At 45.2% G+C, this 25,890-nt stretch overlaps 2 protein-coding genes across 4 annotated transcripts in view; one reads left to right on the top strand and one right to left on the bottom strand.

Annotated features, from left to right (window-relative positions):
- Positions 1-16,140, top strand: part of Dnajc7 (DnaJ heat shock protein family (Hsp40) member C7) — a 34,845-nt gene extending 18,705 nt beyond the window's left edge. For both annotated transcript variants that reach the window (XM_074045736.1, XM_020178478.2), the window contains 12 exons: positions 417-541; positions 1,174-1,287; positions 2,334-2,408; positions 5,714-5,832; positions 6,879-7,032; positions 7,420-7,584; positions 8,499-8,590; positions 12,323-12,396; positions 12,731-12,877; positions 13,094-13,246; positions 15,314-15,376; positions 15,818-16,140. In XM_074045736.1, the coding sequence (XP_073901837.1) occupies positions 419-541; positions 1,174-1,287; positions 2,334-2,408; positions 5,714-5,832; positions 6,879-7,032; positions 7,420-7,584; positions 8,499-8,590; positions 12,323-12,396; positions 12,731-12,877; positions 13,094-13,246; positions 15,314-15,376; positions 15,818-15,855 (1,317 nt within the window). In that variant the 5' untranslated portion in view covers positions 417-418 and the 3' untranslated portion in view covers positions 15,856-16,140. The remainder of the gene's footprint in view (positions 1-416; positions 542-1,173; positions 1,288-2,333; positions 2,409-5,713; positions 5,833-6,878; positions 7,033-7,419; positions 7,585-8,498; positions 8,591-12,322; positions 12,397-12,730; positions 12,878-13,093; positions 13,247-15,313; positions 15,377-15,817) is intronic.
- Positions 16,141-17,799: 1,659 nt separating this feature from the next.
- Positions 17,800-25,005, bottom strand: Cnp (2'',3''-cyclic nucleotide 3'' phosphodiesterase). 2 transcript variants are annotated; one of them, XM_020178520.2, is made up of 4 exons: positions 24,856-25,005; positions 22,962-23,631; positions 20,669-20,808; positions 17,800-19,268 (listed from the first exon to the last, which is right to left on the bottom strand). In XM_020178520.2, exons 1-4 carry the CDS (start codon positions 24,856-24,858, stop codon positions 18,831-18,833), a joined length of 1,251 nt encoding a protein of 416 aa, XP_020034109.1. In that variant the 5' UTR covers positions 24,859-25,005; the 3' UTR covers positions 17,800-18,830. The 2 variants fall into 2 exon arrangements, with proteins under 2 accessions (XP_020034109.1, XP_073901836.1); XM_074045735.1 differs by lacking the exon at positions 24,856-25,005 and adding an exon at positions 23,992-24,131.
- Between the last annotated feature and the right edge of the window lie 885 nt (positions 25,006-25,890).

Genomic DNA, 25,890 nt, shown 5'->3' with positions numbered 1-25,890 from the left:
TTTTGAAATAGGGTCTCATTTCCCCCTGGGCTGATCTCAAACTGTCATACTCCTGATCTCTATCTCCTGAGTAGCTAGGATTACAGGTTTGAGCCATTGGCACCCAGCTTGTTTTCTTTTAAAATTGGTTGCAACCTTGCTATTAGCCATTTGCACATATAGTCAAAAATTTGGCTGTGACCTTCTTAAGAGAGTCTGTCAATACTCTGTGTGTGTAGTGTGGGGGATGGAATGGAACCCAGGTCTTCTACCTACTGTCTGCTAGGCAAGCGTTCTGCTCCTGAACTACACCCTCAGCCCTCTTCAACATTCTTACAGTTTGGTCTCCTTGACATAGTTCTGAGAGAGATAAACCTTAAGTTTTCAAATCAGTGACCTGTGCTGATCTTTGTTTTATGTTCTTGCCTTTCCTATAGATATGTGTCCTAAAAATGCTAGCTATTATGGTAATCGAGCAGCCACGTTGATGATGCTCGGAAAGTTCCGGGAAGCTCTTGGAGATGCACAACAGTCAGTGAGGTTGGATGACAGTTTTGTCCGGGTATGTAATGGGACCTTTTGGGGAAGACTGAGTTGCTACAATCATGTTCCTCTAGCCCAGGATTTCTCAGTCTTGACACTATTATCATTCTGGGCCACATAATTCTTTATTGGCAGTGGGGTAGAGGGTGGCTCTCCTGTGCAGTGTAGAATGTTTCATAACATCTCTGGCCTTTAATCAGTAGATATCAGTAGTACTCCCTCTCCCCAAGTATGAAAACTAGAAATGACTTCTGGCTGGGTTTGGTGGCTCACACCTGCAATCCTAGCTATTTGGGAGCCTGAGATAGGGAAGATGGAAGTTCCAGGCCAGACCTGGCAAATAGTTTGTGAGAGACCCCCATTTCCATAATAAACAGCAAAATGGAGAGTGTGGCTTAAGCAGTAGAGCACCTGCTTTGCAAGTGTGAAGCCCTGAGTTCAAACCCAAGTTCTACGCCCCCCCCCCAAGAAAAAGAACTACTCCTAACAGTGATAGATGTCCCCTCCATGGCAAGTTGCCCCAGTTGAGACCCGTTGCTCTATAACCATTTTCATTGTTCATTGCTTGTGTGGGTATTTTCTGCTGTTGTTCATTTCTTCTACTTGGCCAATCATGCTCCTTCCCTCTTTATATATATTTTTTCCTCCTAGGGACATCTACGAGAAGGCAAGTGCCACCTCTCACTAGGGAATGCCATGGCAGCATGTCGCAGTTACCAGAGAGCCCTAGAACTGGATCACAAAAATGCTCAGGCACAACAGGAGGTATGGGTCTGATCCTGTTAGCAAGCAGAAAAGTGGCAGTGTGGTGTGTTGGAAGGACTTGTGACTTGAAAGTGAGAACTGAGATCTAGTCCTGCTATCAGCCTCACCTAGGTGACTTTAGGCAAATCTCATAGCCTTTCTGAACCTTGACTTTCATATCTATAAAATGGTTTTGAATATGATTTACAGCTTTAAAAAAAATCTTTGAAAATTGGAGCATTTCTGGGATGGCTAGAAGAATAGGCAGATGCTTCAAGGAACTGATTTGAGTGAAGTTGAAGAATTTTGAGTAAATTTAGGTCTGGGGTTGTAGCTCCATAGTATAGCACTTGCCTAACATGTGTATGGTCCTGAGTTCAGTCCCCAATACAACAACAATAAAAAATCCTGATTAAATTGTTATCTCCATGTATGTGCAATAGCCCCCTTGATTCAGGGGTACTGGAGTTTGAACTTGGCCTTGACATTGCTAGGCAAGTGCTGTATTTCTTGAGCTATGCCCCCAGCCCTTTCTTGCTTTAGTTATTTTGTAAGTAGAGTCTTGCATTTAGGTAGGCCACCCCTTGGACCACAGTCCTCTTATCTATGCCTCCCTCGTAGCTGGGATTATAGACTTACACCACCACAACCTACTTACTGTTTAAGATGGAGTTTTGCTAACTTTTTTGTCTTTTCTGGCCTCCAACTACTAACTTCTTGATCTTTGCCTCCCAAGTAGCTGTGATTACAGTTGTTTGCCACCATGTCTAGTCCATGGATGATGTTCTTAATGAAACTTCAGCCAGGCACTGATGGCTAATATCTGTAATCCTGGCTGCTCAGTAGGCAGAGATCAGGAGGATCGAAGTTTGAAGCCAGTCCCAGCAAATTGTTTGTGAGACCCTGTCTTTAAAAAAAACCCACCACAAAAAATGGCTGGAGGTATGGCCCAAGTGGTAGAGCACCTGCCTAGCAAGCATGAGGCCTTGAATTCAAACCCAAGTACCTCCAAATAAAAAAGAAAGAAACTTCATTAAAACTTTAATATATCTGACTTTCCGGTGTAGTTCAAGAATGCTAACGCAGTCATGGAATATGAGAAAATAGCAGAAACGGATTTCGAGAAGCGAGATTTTCGGAAGGTAATGTACAACTATGAGACACTCTTCTCTTTCTTACAAAGTGTTTTTTTGTTTGTTTGTTTTTGGTGTGTGTGATAATGAAAAATAGTACAGTATAAAAGAACTATAATAATAGTTCTAAATAATGAAATAATATTATTTTAGAATAATAGATTATTACTTGAATTTGGCTTTTGGCCTTTCTCAAAAATCTTTTTTTTTTTTTCTTTTAATTTGCTAAGGTACTTTTTCTTAATTATATAGTCTGTGATAAAAAGTAAAATCTATTGAGTTTGTTCCTGTTGACATTGTAAGGTACTGTCCCTAGTGTGTACTGGTTGGCTAGTATAGGCTTGGATTAACCATTTTTATTTGAATAAGGAGAGTTAACTAGCTCCTGCTTTATGTGATCTGAAGGCTATAAACCAGAAGTAGAAGAGGCCCCTTTTACATTTTTGAACAGTATATGTAACTTTTCACCACCATCTTTGGTTGTTTCAGGTCTATTTGACTATTAACATCTTGCTATGTATGCAGCCCACCTGGGCTACATTGACTTTGATCCTCCTCCCTCAGCCTCCTAAGTGTAAGATTACAGACAGGTACTACCATCCCCAGCTCAACATTAGACTGTTCTTCAACATTAGACAGTGTTATAGTCTTGAAGAAATACATGTTAAATGGGTTAATAAATCTGAAACGTGGGAAAGATATAAAAGTTCCAAATACCTTTCTAGACCTTGAGGTTGTTATGCCTGAACTGTATAATCCCTTCCTTAGATGGTACTTAGAAATAGTTTTCACTAAAGTTTCAAAATAGAAGGCAGAGGCCCCAGAAAAAAGGTTAAAAATCACTGATCAGGAGAGTTTACAGGATCACTTAAAAGAGATACAGAGTTCCACCCAAGGAAGGAACTTGTTCCTTCTGTGTGAGTCTTTGCTTAGTGCTTTCTGTAGTTGGTGCTCAATAAATGCTTGAAAAAAACGGGACAAGTAACAATTATTTGTAACTTACATACTGTGAAGGTCTTTTATTTGGTAATAAATATATCTGATTAGCTTATTCAGAGTCCTTGTATTAAATTATCGTCACTCTTCTGTCTACCAGTTTTAATAACTACAGGGTAGTGTTTGTAGTGTGATTCATGAGATTATTTTGTGTGTGCATGAGATTATTTTGTGTGTGTGGGGAGTAGTTCTGCCTACTGTCACGTTTTCTGAGGCTTATATAGGCAAAAGCTTTGTCTTGAAAGGCAGTCTTTTGGGTTTCTTTTCTCTTTTGCCTTCTCTGGAGCCAGAATTCGAGTTAGTGATAGAATCCTCTGTTTTTGACATCCCAGCACCCCCCTGCTCCCGCAATTATAGCTCATGGTGATGTCACAAATGAAGAATTATGATTCTGGCAGGGGAAACAGATGAACTTGGAAGAAACAAAGATCTTCTTTGCCTGCAGCTGTCTCTACTGGGGACATGGGAGGTGGGGGGTGGGAACTGAAGCCCTGAACCTCCAACTGACACTCCCCACAATGAGCAGCTCCAGTTCTGCACTGAACATTGTCCTTGGGAGGGCAAAAGGGTGTGTCCACTAAAATTTTCACTTTTTTTCCTTCTCCTCTTTTTCCATTTGAGGAAATTAGCACTACTATTCTATCTCCATAATACCTAAGATTTCATATTGTCCTTAGAACTTCCAGGAAAGTAACTGTGCCACTGAAGAAGAGATATCTCATCACTGCTGTGTTGGCACTACAAAAAGTCTTTAGTAAACAACCCATAGTGTTTATTTGCTTGCCTGTGTTTATTAATTTTAAATTTTTGAGCAAGTGCTATTATTCATTGTTCAAAAGCTAAAAAGTATGAAAAAATATTCAGTGATAGGTGTCCCTTTAAACTGGCCCTCCATCTGTCTAGTTCTCACCTCCTTTAGGTATCTGTTGTTCCTTTTATCGCCGTTCACACTCTTTACTGCTGAGTGCTGGAGATGGAACCCAGGACCCCAGCTAGGCAAGTGCTCTACCATTGAGCTATACCTTCAACCCCTATCCACTGTCCTTGTGTTCTCTTTCTTCTACAATTTTGTAACACACACTTTTTTCTTTTTTCATGAAAGTTAGCACAATTCTATACCTCTCCCCACACTCCCCCACTGAATAGATCTTGGAAGTCTTTCCATATTAGTACATGGAGAGTTTTTTAATTCTATTTTAAAGTTACATAGTATGCCATTATATGGATATCTTATGTTGTTAGAATTTGATTTATTTCTTAAGTTTTCAGACTTTGTCTTTTCTTGATCCTCATAACCAAATTCTTTGAGGGAATGGGTATCCCTTAATTCCAGATTTCTCCTTTGGATCAGTTATTCCTTGGAAGAGTGTGATTCAGTAAGGATCTCCTAGGAATAGCTGAATTAAAAAATGAAAGCTCAGAGAACAAACTTGAAAAAAGGAATGAATACATAAAAGCTCTTTATGAAGCTGAAAGAGTGAACTAATCTCGGACTTGTTGTGCATGGGGATATTTATCTTATGTTTGTGTAGCAGCATGTTGGGAATAGTGATGTCATAGTCTATTAGAACCACTTAAACTACTTCAGGGCTGGAGGAATGGCTCAAGTGATAGAGTGCCTGCCTAGCAAGTGCAAAGCCCTGAGTTCAAACCAGTATTGCCAAAAAACAACAACAAAAATTTTATTACTCTATTTCTGTACTAATAAGTGGAAGAGGGGCCACATGATAGTAAAATGTGAGGCTCTTGACACAGAAAGGAAGGGAACTAAACAATTTTAATAACATATAACAGGCTATTTTTGCTATTGTCTTGGTTAACAGGCTAAACCTGATAAGTTATATGAAACTAGTAAATAACAGTATTTGTGAGAAGAACATAAGCTTTGATCACAGTCATTGAGTTTGGATTCACTGTGGGGACACCTTAGCATGGTGATTGAGGTTGTTAATAGGCTTCTGAGTCTTAGTATGTGTCTAAGATCAAATCCTGTTCTAACACTTAGTAGTGTTGGCAACCTTGAACCTTAGTTCTTTGTTCCTTAGTTATCACTTAAAAGTAATGATACTACTTTATAAAATTATGAGAATTAAACACTAATATATAAAGTGCTTAGTAAATGTTTACTGTCCTTATCATCTGGATCAACTGTTCTCTTCATTACAATGCTTTAGTTGAATGAATTGTCATGTTGTTAAACTTTGATATTACTTTCCTGCTCAACAGTGGACCCAGGTCTGTCTGTGGCTGTGACCAAGATAAAGTGGACATTTCTGGAGTCCAGGATGGAGTCTTTCTTGCTTTCTTCTCCCCTCTAGGTTGTTTTCTGCATGGATCGTGCCCTAGAATTTGCCCCTGCCTGCCACCGCTTCAAAATCCTCAAAGCAGAATGTTTAGCAATGTTGGGTCGATATCCAGAAGCACAGTCTGTGGCCAGGTATGTAGTTGGGCCAGGTCAGCATTGAGGTGCCAGATGCTATTGAACTGATGCTGGCTGGGTGCTGTCTACCACAGGAGTTGTGGGTGTGCTAGCTAGGGTTAATCAGACCTTCCTGGGACTTCAAGGCAAAGGTTAAGCCAAATTAGAAAATCTACAGGGTGTGTAGATGTAGTAGGATAGCAGGTACTTGAGCTGTGTATGAAAAAACAGATTGTATAATGAATACGAGGTTTTAGGTTTTGTTTTGTTTTAACGTAGCCCTTTCTTCTATTCCAGGGGTTGGCAAACTCTGTAGAGGGCCAGATAGTTAACATTTTAGGCTTTGTAAGGCATAGCTCTCTGTTGCAGCTACTGAGCTTTGCCATTGTAGTGCAAAAAGCAGCTAAAGATAATAGATGAATGAATGGGTATGGCTGCGTTTCAATAAAGTTTTATTTATAGGAAACAGTTGCAGGGCTGGCAGAGTAATTCAAACGGTAGAGGGCCTGCCTAACAAAGCATGAAGCCCTGAGTTCAAACCCCAGTACCATCAAAAAAACAAAGCAAAACCAGTGGCAGATGGGCTGGAGGTGTGGCTCAGTGGTAGTGTGTGCTTAGCATGTACTAAGCCCTAGGTTCAGTCTCTAGCACTTGGGGGCCAGGAGAGAGAGAGGAGAGGAGAGAAAGAGAAAGAAAGAAAAGCAGCAGCTGAAAGGATTTGGCCTTTGGGCTGTTAATTTGCTAACTCTATTCTGATAAGGACACAGAAATGTATTGGATTGGGGGAGTGTATGGCTCAGTGGGATAGTGCTTGCCTAGCACACATTGAGGCCTTGGAGTTAATCCTGAACAATGCAAAAATAAATAAATAAGTAAAGGAAGAAAGAAATTTAAAAAAGCTCTTAAGGAAACATAGTTTATTTGGGAAGAATTCTGGGGAATCTTTCTGTCTTTGGATACTTTTAGTACTAGGCACCTAGTCAAGGAACAAACTGCCCAGAAATAGTAGGAATGACTAGGACATTCCAAACCACAGTTAAATATTCCCTTTCTGATTATTGCAGTGACATTTTACGAATGGATTCCACCAATGCCGATGCTCTGTATGTACGAGGTCTTTGCCTTTATTACGAAGATTGTATTGAAAAGGCGGTTCAGTTTTTTGTACAGGCTCTCAGGATGGCTCCTGACCATGAGAAGGCTTGTGTTGCTTGCAGAGTAAGTTCTAGGCATGGTGATCTGGATGGAAAAGAAAGCTCCCATTTGGGGCCTTAAGATAGAATAGGGCCGGGGATGTAGCTAAGCAGTAGAACACTTGCCTAGCATGCACAAGGCCCCAGGTTTGATCCCCAATACCCCTCCACTGCCCCCCAACATACAGACACAAGAGGTAATTAGCATGGAAAATTTTAGAATCACAAGGAATGAAATAGCTCTTCCTCCTGTCACTGTTGGAAGCACCAGTGAGCAACAATTAGTCCAGATGGTGGGGAGAGCTGTGTGATGGTAAATTACTAGAGTGGAAGAAATTGAGAGTAGACTCTGGCCTTGTTGTACAATGATCTTTCTGGATGTGAACTGACTTCCCTTTGCTTTTCTCTGTAGAATGCCAAAGCCCTTAAAGCAAAGAAAGAAGATGGGAATAAAGCATTTAAGGAAGGAAATTACAAGCTAGCATATGAACTATACACAGAAGCCCTGGGGATAGACCCCAACAATATAAAAACAAATGCTAAACTCTACTGTAATCGGGGTACAGTGAATTCCAAGGTAAGCACTTGATCTGGGTTGTGGTGCTTATGAAAACATTTTAAGGGATATCAAAAAGGTCTTAGGAAGTATTCCTGGTGAGAGTAAGTCAGATGAAAGAGGAAAAATAGTTCTGGAAAAGTTGTATCTCACCTTGTTAGGAACTACCTTCTGAAAGACAAGGTTTTATCTTTTCTGTGTAATTTAGGGATACTTTAGGGACATTTTGGAAGATATTGCCACTTACTCTTCCTCAAGGTCTCTTTTCTCCGGTAAGAGAATGGCTAGGAGCTTTTAAGTAAGTATTACTGTTTCTTTTTGCTTAAGAGCTCTTTTATTTTTCAGGAGTGATATATAGGAGGCAGGCTTAGTTTTTTTCCTCCATCATAACTGATGGTCACTATGCACAGTTGAAAATGACCAGAGTGCTCTTGTGGCCCTACATACTGTAAGAAACAAGAGTGGGCTTCTTGTCCTCATAGAATTTTAGTAGTTGAAAATCACAGTCATGGGCTGGCAGAGTGGTGCAAGTGGTAGAACTCCTGCCTAGCAAGCATGAGGCCTTGAGTTCAAGCCCTAGTACCACAAAAAAAAAAAAAAAGAAAAGAAAAAAATTGCAGTAATTATATCCCTCTAGTTGACCTCTGGAAGAATGGAGGGCAGGAACCATGTTTTGTTTGTTGGGCACTAACTTGCAGTGGTAGGTGATTTATCCTTGTAGATAACTGTGGTATCTTGCAACTTGGATCACATAGTAAAGAAACCAATTTTGGGTTTGATGTCTTTAGACTCTGAGATAATGAGCAAGAACAAGAGCTTAGCATAACAGGGAGCCAGCATGACCAATTCTTTTAGAATTTTGAAACCATGCTCACAGCTTCTGGGCAACTCAGTCACTGAAGATGTGAAGTATGACTGCTTTCTCTCTCCTGAAGCTTAGGAAACTAGATGATGCAATAGAAGACTGCACACAGGCAGTGAAGCTCGATGACACTTACATAAAAGCCTACTTGAGAAGAGCTCAGTGGTAAGTGCCTCTGGAGGGTGGGGGAAGAGGGAGTTGCCGCTGGCCTACTAGGGGAATTGCATTGTGGATGATGAAGCAGACCGAGGGATGTTGTGAGGTCATTTGGTCCTTCCCCCTGCCTCTAGGTGGGATTGTTCCAGCCCTAGACTATCTTTATAGACCTCCAGCGGAGGAGATTGCACAAGCTCCCTCAGTCTCCCATGCCTGTGTCTAACGCCCCTCACGGTCAGTAAGTTTCCTCTGATGCCTGACCCAAATTCCTTTTGTTAAAGTGTAAATCCATTTCCTTTGGAGATTTTATTTTGTGTTGTTCACTTTTGCTCTAACTTGGCACAGTGCTTGGCACATTGGTGCTCACCCAGTAAATGTTTTGTTGACTGAATGTATGGGCTTGGGAGAGGGAGGAATAAGTTGAGGGTTTTACCTACCCTGTTTGTTCTGGGTGAGGGAGGATAATCTTGCATTTGAAGGAGTCAATCTGGCTCAGCCTCACCCTCTCAGCAATATAAGGGAACCTCTTTCTGAAATATTGTAGATGGGTAGTCAGTCTATGCTGTGTTTTGAGCAGAAGGGACTGAGACTGACACGGTGATTTATGAGCTAGGATTATGCCTACACATAGTGCCCAGATGTTCCCCAGAGATCTGGGCTCCACAGTTTCTTTGTTCATCTTACTCTTGAATGTACCAGACAGGAACAGTACCAGGAGCTAGGAAGGACCTCTCTCAGAAATCATCTCTTCTGGGCCAGCTATGGTGATGTATGCCTGTAATCCCAGCACTCTGGAGACGGAGGCAGGAGAATTGCAAGTTTGAGGTCAGCTTGGGCTTGGGCTACATAGCAAGACCCAGTCTCCAAAAAAAAAAAAAAGAAAAGTAGTGTTGGAGATGTAGCACTAGAGTGTTTGCCTACCATCCATAAGGCCCTGGGTTTGATCCCCAGCACCACAAAAAAAAAAAAAAGAGAGAGAAATAATCTCTTCTCATTTTATATTATTCCCCAGAGAAGAACTTCTTACCTGTAAAGAACCTGAGGGAAGACATATTTGTTGTATACCAGTCTTCCAACACTCACTCCATTCCTTATAAAATATTAGGTCCAAAGAACCAGTACTGTTGTTGATGCCTGACAAGCAAGTCATTTAAGCTCTCCCATCTCATTAGTGGTACAGAATGTCTTGAAGGCTACCTCTGATTTCATTTTCCCAACATTATCTCATTTAGGAAAACTGCTAAGGTGTGTAGTAGTGTTTGTTTGTTTTTAACTGGATTACATAATCTGCCCAATAGGACATAGATTGATTACATTTTAGATTCTGTGAGACAAACCCTCACTCATTCCCAAACCCTTACTCATTCCATCTTTGTACACAACTGGCAGTCGAGAGTTGAAGTTTGAACTGAAAGTATAGCTCGATTGTAGAGAACTTGCCTAGCATGTGTGAGGCCTTGGTTTGAATCCTCAGCACCACTCATGCTTGGTAGGCAGGTACTCTAAACCCCCAATTTTTTAAAAATTCACTTTTTTCCTTTTGGCAGTACTGGGATTTGAACTCAGGGACTCACACTAGTAGGCACTCTACCACTTGAGCCACTCTGCCAGCCCCACCCTCCCCCCCCCTTTTTTTTTTTTTTTTTGTTTAAGAAAAGGACTGGAGGCACAGCTCAAGCTATATAGTACCTGCTTTGCAGGCATGAAGCCCTGAGTTCAAGCCCCAATCCCACCAAAAAAGAAAAAAAAATTATATTTCATATAGGTAGATAGATACAGATATATAGATAGATATAGATAATATATCTTGGGGCTGAGGGGTATAGCTCGGTGATAGAGCACTTGCCTAGCCTGTATAGGTCCCTGGGTTTTATCCCCAACACCTCTTACCTTCCCTAAAAAAGTAGAAGACAAAAAGATATAAACACCCTTTGATCCAACTAAAGAACTACCTTAAAATGCCATAGATGAAGGCATTCCCTGCCATTTTATCTAAAATAGCAACAAAAAGAATCATCTAATATCTGGTAGAAAGGTGGTGGCTAGACTCCTACTATATCATCCTCATGTACTGCTCTAAAGTGTGTGAACAGGGAATGGAAAGAGAACAGCAGATTGATTTAAGAGTAAGATCCTGGGATGGAGGATAATTTTCTTCTAGGAATTGCTTTGATCAGACAACTCCTTATTTTTGTGTTAGAAACAAAGCAGTTCTTAGAGAGGCTGTGCCTCTAAGATTCCACCACAGTGGGAATAGTGTACACTGTTTGGCTCAGCTGGCTGAGACCTGGCAGCTGTTCTCTCAAGCAGCTAGGGTTGATAAGACATACCTGATTAGCTCAGGCTAAAGCCTTACCAATCCTTTCCATTGGCCCAGTCTGCCTCAACTTACCCTTAAAATTAAACAGATACACAGTGTTTGCTACAGTCAGGAGCTAGCGTTCTCCCTTTTACCCTAAAGCTTTCTTACTTTTCAACATTGTAAACAGTTTAAAATGGAAGAATATTTTTGAGTTTAAAAAAATGTGAATAGAAATGTATATCACTGTAGTATGACTTGTTTAATACATTATATACAGACCCAGAAAAGTTTGTCAGGGTCACTTATTTGTCAGATCATTCTAACCCAAGGCTGACAATTCTCAGTTTTCTTTTACTTTTACTTATAAATATATTACACTTTATTCAATAAATTGGTTCTCTGAGCTCCTAGAAGCATTTGTACCCTGTGTCCACAAGGCATTGGGTTTTTTTAAGGTCATAAATAAAGATGTTTCCAGAAAATCAGAGATGCCTAAGATGTTAAGTTTCTCTTTTGCCAGCCATGTTGATATCAATCTCCCTACCTCTGAGACTGAAGGAGGTTCCTGATGTGTGCAAAGATGGGCTTGTGTGGTAGTGGTATCAACTGAATCTCTGGTATGCAGCAACTAGCTGCATTGCATGGTCTCTGTCTGTTCCCCAGCTGATGGTGTGTCTCTAGAACAGTCACCATAGTATGTTAGATCAAGATGCCAATCTTGGTGCCAGTGATCTTATTGGGACATGAAACTGTCACTTGCTTCGATGGAAAAGACATTTTAAAGGTCTGGCAAGCAGCCTCTTCAGTTAGATTCCTTCTGTCTTGACCAGGGTCCCCTCTTTTATTTTATACTATTGAAATAGAAGCAAACCTGTGTTTTTAGTCTCCTCTTCTATCTCACTCCCATTTCTCAGATTGATTGGTCTTAATTGAAGTATTTGCCAGCAGCTACCACCCTGAATTTGATTCTTCTAATGACTCACTAATCCCACTTCTACCCTGGATTGGAGCTAGCCCTGCATGTTTACAACACTGCAGATTTCAAAAGCTCTTTCATAGCCACTTACTGCACTTGATAATTTTTCTCTTATGTTTCAGTCCTGAGCAGTCAAATAGGTGCCTTCACGTTGCCTTTCCTGAGGCTATCCAGGTGCCTCTTGGGTGGCTCTGTGTCACAAGGAACTTTTCCCTTTGATTGTTTTCCACTCAGAGCAGAGCATCACTTTGTTGGTTAGGTGCAAATGCTATGAGGCTTGTCTCTTTTTCCTTAAGGAACTGATAGCTAAATCTTTTTTAAGATTAAGGGTTCTTCTGTTTAATGAAGCACTTTACCCAAAGGGTGCATCTCCTGCTTGAGCCATGCCTTTCACTCTAGAGCAATCCCCCAGGCCATTGATGTTTATGTCTGAGCACTGTATTGCCCTGTACTTCCTTCTCAGTTACATGGACACAGAGCAGTATGAAGAAGCAGTGCGGGACTATGAAAAAGTGTATCAGACGGAGAAAACAAAAGGTAACAGGGTTTGAGAGCACTTGTTTCTCTGGGAACCATGTGGTCTTACTTGGAGGCCCTAAAACTGGACACAAGGTCATTTGATTCAGGGCTCAGAGATGTACCGGAAGCTTATTTGATCACCAGCCAGGAAGAAGTAAACAGTGCTTAGGCACCCACCCAAGTGGTCCCAATTCTTCCCTGTCACCTTTACTTCCCTTTATCTCCAGAAGAGAGCACCATAAAAGCCCCTGGTATGGTTACGAAGGCGTCTGCCTCTTGGGCAGCTGGGCTGGGATCTGCCAAAGGAACCTAGAGTCAGATTTGTCCTTTAATGCCTTGTGTCTCCCTCTAGAACACAAACAGCTATTAAAAAATGCACAGCTGGAACTGAAGAAGAGTAAAAGGAAAGATTACTACAAGATCCTTGGAGTGGACAAGAATGCCTCTGAAGACGAGATCAAGAAAGCTTATCGGAAACGGGCCTTGATGCACCATCCAGGTAGAGCTGGTGGGGAAGGGGTGCAGCAGGCCCATCATGCTCAGTCTAGAGTGGGTACCTGGAGAGGCTCTTCAGTGGGAATAAGGGAGTGCTAAGCTCTATACCCTTCTATATTATGGGAGGTACCAAATTCCAAAAGCAGATATCAAGTGGTCTTCTCTTAAACTTTGTTAAGAAATTCTGGTTTCATGTGTGTTCTTCCCCTTCTCCCTTTAGATCGGCATAGTGGAGCCAGTGCTGAGGTTCAGAAGGAGGAGGAGAAAAAGTTCAAAGAAGTTGGAGAGGCCTTTACCATCCTTTCTGATCCCAAGAAAAAGACTCGATATGACAGTGGACAGGACCTGGATGAGGAGGGCATGAATATGGGTGGTGAGTTGTTTGGGACACCTGGGATGAAGTTGATGCCTGTGAAATATTAGAGTTTTTTCTAAAGACCTCTAGAGGGGGGAGTCTTTGTGAGCCAATGAGAGGCAGTGATTTATAAACTGTTTCCTTGATGAGTATAAAGTGTGAGGCACTATTGAGCCCTGGAGGGAACAGAGGAATCATTTAGGTTTCCTGACCTTCAGGAACCCACAGTCTGTAGAGATTGGCAAACTTCAGTCTCTGGGCCAAATCTGATCTCTGGCCTATATAGAATAACAGACATGGAGTCAAACAAATGTATTCAAGTGCAGCAAGTTCACAGGGTGTGAGGTGGCTAGGAGCACTAGCAAGGGCAGGCTTGGAAGTGCAGAAAAGTGACAAAGAGCTAGGAGAATAAAAGAGTAGGGTACTAGAGGCAGACAGTGATAGAGACAAGGCCAGCAAGTAGCTGGATCCGACCTTATAAGGCCTTCAGGATTATATGCAGTAAGGAATGTGGACTTTTTCCTATTAGTTGGAAGTTCTTTTCCCCCACTGCAAACTGATGTTTGTGTCATACATGCCTGTAAACCCTCACAGATTGTGATTTCCCAAAAACACTTAGCATGAACTGAAGCACATCTGTTGTCAGTGTCTCTGCTCACTGAGGACTTGATCAGAGATAATGGAGGCCCCTGAACTTGGCACAGTATATAGACCACCATCTCTCTACTGCCAGCCTTTTCTTTTCCACTATACTAAGGGGTTTGGAGATGTGGCTTAGTGGTAGAGCACTTAGCTAGCATGTGTGAGGACCTAAGTTCAATTCCCGAGCACCACCCACCAAAAAAAAAAAAAAAAAAAAAGTAAGAAAATCCTGAATCCTCTCCAGTTCTGTTCAGGCTTGTGTTCCCCAGTAATAAATATGTTGCTCTGCCCAACAGTTGAAATGATCTAAGTAATTGAAAACTATTGAAGAATTTTAAGTGGGTATGCTGTGGATCAGATTTAGGCTCTAGAATTATGTTTGTGGTGGCTGTGAGGAGAGGGTGAAGAGTAGACATGGAAGAAGGACCCAGAAGGTAGGAAAGGATTGGAGGGTACAATTGCAAGATGGGGGCAGAGGCAGGAGGAGTTGATTACTGATGAGCTGTGTAGGGAAGAGGGAAAGGACTAAATTGAGAGTAACTTTGCTGCAGATGACTTGGGGGACCACCAAGTCAGAAAGATGAAAGACCCAGAAAGATGAGCAGAATTACTTACTGGAGTAAGAGACCCAGAAAGATGAGCAGAATTACTTACTGGGAGCTGCTGATAGAAATCATTTGGGACTGGGGCCATCTGACCTGCTGTGGCCTGTTGAAAAAAGTACAGCCCCAGTCACAGGAGATGGGATCTCCAGTTCTGCTGCTTTTTCTGCCCGTCTGATCTTGGGCAAATTATTTAAACTCCCTCCTTGTTCTGGTGTGTATAAATTGAGAATAATTCTTTCCTGACAAATTGTTACTAGATTCAAATGATACAGTACATGCAGAATGCACTGTGATTAGCAACTTATAGGTACTAATAAGCCATAGCTTTTTTTCTGGAAAACATTCTAGACAGAGTAGATGTGGAAATAATGCAGTAAATCACAGCTCTTGTTTCTAAATTGATTTTGGTAACAGTGAAATGATACATTTTAGCCTATCCCATAACAGTCCCAGCATTGTAGGGAGACAGTGTAAGTACAAATGGCATTCCTGGTTGAGACAACGCAGCAGAGCAGGTCAAGGCAGAGAAAGATGTTCCTCTGACCTGCACTTGGAACAGAAAGAGAACATAAAGTAGGAATGGGATCAGCAGCAGATTTTGCATAGGTTGGGCAGATTTGCTAACCTTTAATAAAAGGAGGGAAATGATATTCACTGGGAACACTTTGGAGATCCACTCTGTGTCTTTTAATTCGGACATACTCATTGTACTTGGCACATGCATTGTCACAGTTCCAAATAGGCTTACATTGTACATTGGTTACTACTCTATGTCTTAAGTTCTTTAGACCCTCCTAATTTATTTTTCCCCTTTCTGTCCCTTCTATGTTCTCACCAGATTTTGATGCAAACAATATCTTCAAGGCATTCTTCGGCGGTCCTGGGGGCTTCAGCTTTGAAGGTGAGTATGCCCACTGTTCTTAGACTTTGCAGGTCACAGGAGCCTCTGAGTAGAGGCTGCTAAATCAGGGCATCTGTCCACTCAGGTATTGCTGAGGAGGCTCCCAGGTACATGTTAGCCTAGAACCATTAATAGTGCACTCCAGCAGGGTCAGAGAGGCATCTCTAAGCTGCTTAGTACCAGGGTTTCACTGTAAGAGTGAGGGTGTTCAGAAGCTAAACACATAAGGCACTCTTAACAGTAGGGTGCTTTCTAGCCGGCCTTGAGAGAGAGAGAGAGAGAGAGAGAGAGAGAGAGACATACACACACCCCTCTCTCTCTCTCTCACATGCTCCCTCTTCAACCCCTTTGAAGCTGCCTTTGAAGACTTACGTAATTATCAGCGATCTTCCTTTGAAAAATCTACAGAGCCAACTAATAAGACTTTGTTTTCCCTTTCAGCATCTGGTCCAGGGAATTTCTTTTTTCAGTTTGGCTAATGAAGGGCAACCACCCAGAACCCAGAAAATGCAGATTCTCTCAGTTTAACCTTGAATATGGACACAATTCACCTCCTCCCTTCGTCATGTCTCCATGTACTTAGAGCAGTTTCGTTTTCTCAGTTGGATGGTCTGTGTCTGTGTGAGTGGGGTGAAGGAAAGGGAGCTAGCACTGAAGAATGGGGAGGGGAGGGAGGTGGGGGATGGACAGGGAGGAAGCTTGTGAATTTTTGTCTTACTGTTTAACTTTATTAAAAAAGAATAAAATGTTTTGACCCTTTCTGGCCCTTTGCTTTGACAGCTGCTTTGTGTCCTTCAGAGTCTGTGGGCCAGAGCTGAGCCCCTAGCATGGAACTGACCTTGATATGGACTTGCGGTTCAGCAAGGTGATATACAACAGGTTGGGCACCCTGAGCCTGGTGGCAGGTGGGTGCTAAACAAACCCTGGGAGCCACTGTGCCTGGCCTAATAATGGTCATGGGGGAGTGAATTCTGAAAGCATAATCATTTTATAGTGGGGCCACCAGAAATCACTAGCAGCCATGTGTGTCCAAAGTTTACACAGGAGCATGCATGGATTCTAACCTAGATGGGGTGATTCATAGTGCACACAGACTCCCACAAATTTTTTCTTTTTTCTTGCAGTATTGGGGATTGAACCCAGGGCCTTATGCATGCTAACTGAGAGCTTTACCACTCCCATGGTTCTTTTTTTTTTTTTTTTTTTTTTTTTTTTTTTTTTTTTTCATTTTTCTTTTATTATTCATATGTGCATACAAGGCTTGGTTCATTTCTCCCCCCTGCCCCCACCCACTCCCATGGTTCTTAGTGCCACTATGGGCCTTAGGGGACAGATGGAGATAAGGACCAAATTCTGCCTGCTGACTCTTAGACTCTTTCAAAGTGGCACAGGCAGATTAGAGCTCATGTCTAGTTGCTGGCATTAGACTTGCACAATTGGAAAACACCATTCTTACAAATGTCCCTTGCCTTCTCCACTGATTTCCTTCTCTGCATGCGGGAGACAAGCTGGAAGAGGAAGCTCTGGTGCATGTCATGCTTCTCAGTCAAGCTCACTGTTCAAGATGAGAAGCCACCTTAGGAGTTCTAGACAGATGTGTGAGCCTTTGAAGCTCAGTTTTTTAGTGCTCTAATAGTAGAGAGTACCATGTTAAAGGCCTTGAACCAGAGAAGCATCATGATTTCTTTCTGAGTTCTCTTTTCTTTCTAACCTTCCCTCCTTTTACACCTTGGGCCATGGTGAAGTGGTGGCATGATTAGGCTTGGCACATTTCCCATGTAGATGTCTAGGTCCCTGGAAGGGACTGTTGAATATTAGGTCTTCCCTTATATTCCAAGAATACTGACCAGAAGGTGACCAGTGTTCCCAGAGAACTGGGGAAAACTCTCACTAGGAACTCTGGCTCTTGCTGAAAGTTTTTTTTTTTTTTGGTTGGGGGATGGGTACTGAAGTTTGAACTCCAGGCTTCAGGCTTGCTAGGTAGGCCCTCCATTCTACCAGCCCTGTTTTGTGTTGGGTATTTCAAGATAGGGTCTCGCAAACTATTTGCCGGGGGCTGGCTTCATTAATAGCTAGGATTACAAGGCATGAGCCACCAGTGCCCACCCAACCTGAGAGGTCTGATCATACTGGGTTAGGGACCCCTACAAGCCTGTTGCCCTAGTTAATGGCAGATGCTCTATGTCCCTTGCTTCCAACCAACCCCCACCTTCTGTATGACTCTGAAGCCAGCCTCTTTTTGCCTCCTCATGAAAGCCAACACTGTTCAACTGCCCAACCTCACCACAGCTGTGCCCAGCCAGCAGAGGGGAGACAGGACCGATGGCCCCAAGCTGTGGGACAAAGCCAGTCCTAATATACCCAACCCTAGCCCCAGGGAAGACTGAGCTGGGCACAGAAGGGTGAGAGAGATTGCACACAGCTAGGATTAACATGATTTATTTCATTATCAGTCTTACAAGTTGCTGAATTTGAGCAAAACCAGGATAGGAACTTAAATCCCAAACACTTGTTAAGTGACAGCCCAATTAATAAGGTCCTGTTACTGAGCGGAGGGCAGCGTAAAGCACCCCAGGAACCATCGCACATGAAGCAGTGTTCGAACTTTCCCAGAGTAGCAGGTGGGACTTGCCCTTTCCAGCTACCAGTCACTCCATGGGCTCTTGATAACTGTCAGCCTCCTTGAGAGGAGGCCCAGAGGCTTCCAGAGGCCCCATGGAGGTGAGATGGGCTGTGCAGGCAGCAAGGCTGGAGCTTTTCAGGTGTACATCTCTAGCCTCAATCTCCCCAACCACATAGCAGAGCCATACCACAGGGAAGAATGGCCAGCTCATCCCCTTCTGGGGTGAGACCAATAGGCAGCCTAGAATATGGCTGCTGTTTATCATTCTGCTTTCTTCCTTAGTTAAAATGTCCCCATAGGGACTTAGGACCAAAGATGGGAGGTAAACCCCTTTTTCTACCCTGGTAAATAGCGCCAGTCTTCTAGGGGCTACAGTGATTAAGAAATGGGATCACAGCCCAGGAATCCTCCCCCTCCCAAAGCCACCAGTGGTTTTCTATGGCAGTGGTCCCCCCACCCCAGCTCTATTGCCTCTTGCCTCCAGTTCAGCGCTGAGGTGTTTCCCGGTAGCCCAGCTCTGGCTGGTCAGCTGGCCTACCCTTAGGGTGGGTTGATAAGTTCCTGGAGGTGGGACAGATACAGCTCTAGGCCCAGCTGCATATCCTTATCAGCTCTGATCAGGTTCCTGAATGGTGTCTAGCCACCAGTCTTGTGTTGAAAGCTTGAGTATTAAAGGGGAAAAGGGTGGGCAGGAAGGGAGAGGCAGTTATTTCACAAATTTTTGTTTTTTTAAAGTTATAGATAGGTTAACTATGAGTAAAAAAAGAAAAAAAGAATCGTAAGAATCGAGTGGGAAGGCATACTGCCCTCTGCGTACAGTGGTGAGAAGCCTCAGATGATGGTGCAGGCACCTCCCTTCCGGCTGCCATGCGTAGACACAGGTTTGCCCTTCCCGTAGTATCCCGTGAAGATGGCCTTGACATCCATCTTCTTGGCCAGGCTCAGCATCCAGCGCCCATTGCCCAAAGAGTAGAGCTTGCCCTGAGAGAGCGCACCCACTTCCTCACCTCGGCTGCCCCCCTTCTCCTGCCGCACAATCTCTAAGAGGTCAAAGCCTGTCTGCTTAGCCTCCACGTCACCTGCACAGCCCAAGGTGATGTGAGCTCGACTCCCCCGGGGCAGGCTGTCAGACGACAGCTTGTCCACATCATTTGGCCACAACAGCATCTCCTCCTCATTCAACTCTACCCGGGCTCCTGTCGTCTTGGGTGTCACAAAGAGGGCAGAGATGGTCAGCGTGAAGGCCTTGCTGTAAGATTTCTTCACCACCTAGGGAGAGTGAGAAAGAAGGACCCAAACTAGAGGGACAGCTGGCCAAGGGTGGGTCACTCCTGGAGGAGAGAAAAGTCAGCCTAGCACAAGCAAGTGCAGCTGTGTGGATGTCCTCTTTGAAAGCATATCAATCATACAAATCTATAGCCCTCAGACTTAACACTGTCACTGCTCAGTATGATGTGAGAAAAACGAAGGTGCCCAGAGAGGTGGACTGTGGGGTGAAAGCCAGACTTCCTGAGTAGACCCTGGTCCCCTACTTTGTAGCCTCAGAGCTTTGAACACACTGTTTAACCTCTCTGCCTTGATTTATTCACCTGTAAACCAAGGGTAACACTAGAGCCTACCTCAGGGTTAATGTGAGGATTAAAGGAGTGGTTGGGTGAAGTGTCTGGAAGCAGGGTCCAGGTGCACAACAGTTACTATTGCTGTTACTGCTTGGCTCCCTTGAACTGGTCAACACTCTGAAATTACGTGGAAGGCATTGCTCAGAATCCACTCTGCATATTTTATATCTGGTTATACTTGATTCTTTGAGAAAGCACATTTCTCCCATCTGACCAGACCATAAAACCTGGTTTTGCTTATAAGCCTTTGTCCCAACAGTGTCTAGCATGTAACAACACATGCTTAGTAAGTATTACTAAATGGTCAGAGATGGTAGTGACAAGTGTTACATATCCAACCATGCTAGAGCACTGGGACCCCAAAGATGAACAAAGCTAAGAACACCTGGTCCTCAAGAGTGCTGCTATTTGAGTGGGAGGAGACCAATAAGCAAATAGGTCAAATGATTGTGTTAACCTCAGCAGAGAAGTGGGACAGGGATGGGAAGGTCAAGGAAGGTCTCACTGGGAAGGAGACAGTAAAAGAGACAGGGACCAAGCTATGCGGATCTGGGCAACATGTCAAGTGTGAGGACCACTGCTAATGGCTGAGGACATAGGGTGCCATCTGTGTGGTGGGGAAGGAGTACTAAGTAATAAGCTTCACTTTCCTAAGGCATTCCTTCACTCTGGGCCAAGGTCAGGCCCTAGCCCAGGATCTAGACAAGAAGGGCCTTGGTGCACAATGCTTCCTGGGACACAGGACTCCTACACTTTGGGACTTAACATGGACTCCCAGGAGCCTAATGCAGCCCAGCATTCCTCATGAAACTGCAGAAGGAAAAGGCACTCATGGACAGGGCTTAGGGACAATGCACAGGCAGGCTCCTAAGAACAGCAACTGAAATGTGGAGACTTGAGTGTGTGAGGGGAGAGTGGGAGGAAGAGAAACTGCTTTTCTCCAGCTGCCGTCTGGTGTCTGCTCTCTGCCTGGCACCAGCTCCAGACAGAAGATGCTGCAGCCCCTTTCCCCACCCCACACACACTTGGTGTCCCTGGGGAAGAACTCACATCCTGCTGGGCATACTCATCTGCCCCAACTTCTTTCCCGTAGTCACAGAACTTGGTTGTGCAGTGCAGCACACCTGGGGGTCTCTTTCCAAAGTAGCTGACCAGTTCAATCTTCTCTCCGGGCTCATCCCCAGAGATAACTGTGGGAGAGAGAAGGCGTAGTCAGGGAAGGGGAGCAGGGCCTACCAATACCAGCCACAAAGACCATGGAAGCCCAGAGGAAAAACTAACAATTGTGCACAAATTCTTAAGCAGCCTACTACAATTCACACATTCATTAGTTGATCAAACCCATAGCAACTGTAGAACTATGTTTTAAAAAAGAAGTGTTTGGAGCTGGGGATGTAGCTCAGTGGTCGAGTGTTTGCCTAGCATGCATGAGGCCATGGGTTCGATCCCCATGCCACATAACAGTAATAATAATAATAAATGTGCTTTCCTACCCTGCAAAATCTCACACTGACCTGGCCAGTCCAACTGGACGGTTTCTTTAAAAAAAAAAAAAAAAAAAAGGTGTTTGAGGGCTATGGATTTGGCTCTGTGGTAAAGTACTTGCCTAACATGCACAAGGCCCTGGGTTCAATCCCCAGCACCACAAGGAAAAAACAAAAACTCCCTGGCTTCACAATGCATAGATCTTTGTATCTCTCCCCCAGGCTCTAAGGCATTTGTAACCCAGGAGTAGGCAGTACAGGCCCAAGCACTGTGCAAAGAGCCAGGAAGAACACAAGTAACATCCTGCCACCACAGTAGCTGTTTGGCCTAGGGCAGGTGATTGAGTCTTATCTGTCCATCCACTACAACAAGTAGGGTTACACTCCAATTCCCTCAGGACCACTGAGTAACCATTAGTAGCACCCCATTTCACTCAGGCCCATCTGGACCAGAAGTTAGACGATGAACCTGCAGAGGGCCTGGTGCAGGAAGGATTTCAGGGGCACAGTAGGTTCGTGGCTGTTAGAGTGAGCAATAGAACGTAACTTCATTTTCCCAACTCCAAACCTTATAACTGTCTTCAGTCACTAACTTTTTCCTGTTTGTTCCTAGGTTAATCCCTACGAGAATGTCTCTCACCCTTCAACAGGGAAAAGACCTCTACTCTTGAGAGCTGTCCTTGTTCCTACCCATGACATTTCCTGCTGCATTACAAACAGAAAAGTATTCCAGTTTTTACAGTAAAAGCAGGTCTGAGCAGCAGTCATGCCCAAGGCAGTGCTCTGACCAGGAGCCCTGTCTCTCGAGAGCTTTTCCCTCATGCTATTCAGAGGAACAGGGCTGGCTTCTGGACAATGCAGGCACCATGTTTAACCTCCGAGTTTGAGCCTTAGGTGCTCAGAAAAAAGTTCTGAGAACTCACTGAAGCACAAAGGACTTGCCTCTGAGCAATGTGTGCTAATGAAGAACAGACCAAGAGACCAGTGGGTAGTTTCAAGTATGCAGATCACCTAAAATTGGGAAATCTAGAAATGGCTTAGAGGCAGCAATGATTTATGGGTGACATAGGTTCAGGAGGCCACTGCAGGGAAATGAAGCCCACTAGGTCCCTTTCCTATCACAAACCAAAAGCTCTCACTGGGACTGGAAGGGTGGCCCAAGTGGTAGAATGCCTGCTTTGCAAGCGTGAAGCCCTGAGTTCAAACCCCAGACCCACCCAAAAAAATAAAGCTGAAGCCAAAAAGCCCTTGGCCAGGAGAGAACCCGGCTAGAACATGGCAGAACTCCAGGGCTCCAGGTGGCAAATCCCACATTCCTTCTGAGCCTGGTTCCCCATCTGGAAAATGAGGTGGTTTGGACTAGGTATGAGACTAGGTTCTCTGGAGGCCGTGGATGGTGCTTTTTTTTACAGCTTAGGATTCCATGTCGTATTTTGTTTTGGAACATGGTTCTACTGCTAAAAATGAATTTAACAACTCTGGGCAGAAATCTCTCTCCAAGTTTATATTATATAGTGACATTTCCTGTTATGATAGTAATTTGCCTTTCCCACTTCCCAAGACCAGGATGGCAGTCTAGATCCAGGCTGGGAGAGGGGCAGTGAGGAGAGGAGAGCTAGAAGGAAAGGTGCTCTGGGCAGCACCTCTCCTTATATTCCCATTCGACTCCCATTCCCCAAAGCTACCTCTATTATGCACCGACTTGCTTCTGGCTGATCATGGTGAGCCTCCATCTGCCTTCCCCACTTCACACCCTATACTTTGAGCACACTGGTCCTCTGCACACAGTGCCCTGTGCTTGGCAAGGTGGGCTTATGAATGAGGTGAGAGCACAACCACCCAACCCCCATGCCACCTACAGTGTCGCAGCTCCTTCTTGAAGGCCTTGTGGTTCCCTAGCTCCTCCAGAAAGAGCTGGCCAGCTTTGTGGAGGGTCTCAGAGCACTTCTTGGTCAGGAACCAGCCAAAGTAGAGTGGCAGGAAGTCCTTTTCCAGCCCAGGCTTCAGCTTCTTCAGGTCATCAGCGGACAGCTGCCACTGGTTCTTCTCCTTGAGCTGGGCACAGTCCAGCCTCCATGCTGTCTTGGGCTCCACCAACACCACCTGGTACTGGTACTGGTCAGCCATTTCAAAGAGCTGCTCCAGCCGCTCCCGCTCATGGTTGGTGTCATCAAGCACGAGAATTCTGATGTCCCGGCGGCAGTAGGCAGCCAGCTCATTGTCGAGCCGCTTGTACTCCTCAGAGAAGGGTCCTCGAGGGCCGGGAATGATCTTGTAAGCATCAGCAGACACCATCTTGGTGCCATCTCGGTACTTATCCACGATGACCCGAGCCAGTGTAGACTTGCCACTGCCAGGCAGGCCACGCAGGATGAAGAGGGTCTTGCACTTGTGTAGCGTGGCCACTGTATTTTCATCCTGAAGAAAGGGAAACTGCAGCTCAGGCTTGTCCTTGGGCCCTGAGGAAGACATTTTGCGGAAGAAGATCTTGGGCAGGAATGTGTGGCTCTTTCGGGAGAAGCCTCTGTTCTGTATGAGGAGGGAAAAGGAGACGTAAGTCCAGGTCCCTCCAGCCAGCCTGCCAGCACTGTCCACTTAGCTCTGGTCTAGTTCTAGTGGGAAGCCCCAGCTCAGAAATCCCCAGGCCTGACTTAAAGCCCCTTTGGGCCCTAGGTGTTTTCCCAGGTAGGGAGGGGTGGCCTTTTTCTCCTTTAGTATCTGTGTGGGGTTGCACTGTGGAAGAAGGAGAAGGGACCTTACTGAAGCTCCCTAACCTATTCCTCTCCTCACCCCAAGGACCACTCACTGCTGCCCCCCACAGAGAAATGCATGCAGGGGAGGCTGGGGCCTGGGGTTCTAGGCCTGGCCTAACTTTTATATTCTTGGCACCTCTTAAGGACGTCCTCTTTGGAGGCCCAGGGCTCTGTGGGCAAAGCCACAGCTGCTCTGGCTCTGAGTATCCAGAGGAGGGTAGGAATGGAGGAGGGCCACCCAAAGATTGCCTCCCTTCCTCCAACAATGGCAGCAACAGATAATACTCTCTTGTCTGAGATGGGGGGGACAATGGTCTCACAGAGGATTGGTGGGGGGCAGGGCAGGAGACCACTGGACAAAGAGCCTTATTCACTGCCTACCACCTCCTCCTCTGCCCTCTCTTGGGTTGTCCTCCTCACCCCTGTCCCCCAAAATCATGGTCTTTGTGCCTGCACCAGGACTGGGCAGCACAGGGGACCTGTGTTCAGGATCTCTGCCCCCCTACTTTGCCGTGTGTTAGCTGCACCTCTCAGCCACTTGTTTTCCTGTCTGCTAAAAGCAACAAAGTCATGACAGTTTTTACTGCAAACTACACTGGTTCTGCCTCTCATCTGCACCCTAAGATCTTAGCTGAACTATTGTGGTCTTGGGCAGAGACAGGCAAGGAATGGCTACCAAGCGCGGGCTCAAGCAGCAGCCCTGGGCTCATGGTTGCTACTCCAGGCCCAAGCCCACCCGCCAGCTGGTGTCCCCAGGGAGTCCCTCCCTGCTAAACGCCACCGTTTTCCTTCTCCAGCGGTGGGCGCTTTTCCCCAGGCCTCCCGGTTTCCCCTACCTTCAGGCTGCCCTGGAGCACCTAGATAGCCTGGAACCCAACTGCGGAACCCCGGGTCCTCATTTGCCACTTCCTCCCAAGACTCCCCAAGCGCTCTTGCTTTCCGTTAGAGTGCAAACCCAGGGGCCTCTCCCACCCGTCCCGACCGCCACGCGTGCGCTCACCATGATGAGTGGGGCGCCGCGGTCGCCGCCTTTGGGGGGGCACTAGCTCTCCGGGGCCGCCCGCCTGCGCGAGGGACACAGGCGTCTCGCGGTGGCGCGATCACACGCGGGCAGGCTTTACATAGCCCGGGGGCGGGGCGGAGCCGTGGACAGGGCGGGGGCGGGCCGGGTCTCAGCGCAGGCGCTGAAAATCGAAACTCGAAACCTAGAGTGCTGAAAGCCGGCTGGCTACCTCGGCGCGCAGGGGCACACCTGGCCTTGGCGTTTGCGCTCACAGGGGCTCACCACATAGCCCCAGGCTGCTCTCGAAATTGCCTCTTCCTGCCTCAGCCTTCCCAGTGCTGGTATTACAGGCACGAACCACCCAGCACTCCTGGCCAATGATTAGCTCTTGAAGTAGGAATGCAGTCACCTTTCCCTGGGCGCAGGGTAGGTTAGGATAAAGCGAGTGAGAAAGTGAGAAAGGATCGCACAAATGGGAGGTCCTGTGTTTATTTAAATTTGGATATTTTATTCATCACGCACTTCTGCATTTTTTAAACGATATTTTATTAAAATATTTTTAACCTGGGGGTGGGGATGTAGCTCAGTAGTAGAACACTTGCCTCGGGTGCACAGGCTCTGGGTTTGGACCCTAGCACTGCAAAAAGAAAAATCCACCTTGTTGACTTTTTTGGGACCTCAGCAAATTTTGCATCTGAAGTACCCCATTTGCCTGACCTTAAGCTCAGCTGGCTTTGTCTCAGCCTAAAGCCAGCCTCAGCTCTGACCCTGGCCCCTGACGACAAATGACTCATTCAGTGAGGCCAGCTGCACAGCCACCACCTCCTCTGTGAAAGCCACTGAATGCTTAGTTGGATTTCTGGGAGTTTCCTGGGTACCAAGTGCTGTACTAGACGTTCATATTCCTCACCCCAGTCCTTGAGACAGGTACTTTCCTGTGTGGAGAGCTTGGTTGACTTGAATGAGCCAGCTGGTGTGCCATCCCCACTCCCAAGCTCTTCTGCTGCTGTTTGGCAGGAGCCCTCTCTTCCT

This window comes from Castor canadensis, chromosome 11 (assembly GCF_047511655.1).
Source record: "Castor canadensis chromosome 11, mCasCan1.hap1v2, whole genome shotgun sequence".
NCBI classification, from domain to species: Eukaryota; Metazoa; Chordata; class Mammalia; order Rodentia; family Castoridae; genus Castor; species Castor canadensis.
This window is presented reverse-complemented; position numbering and strand designations above follow the sequence as displayed.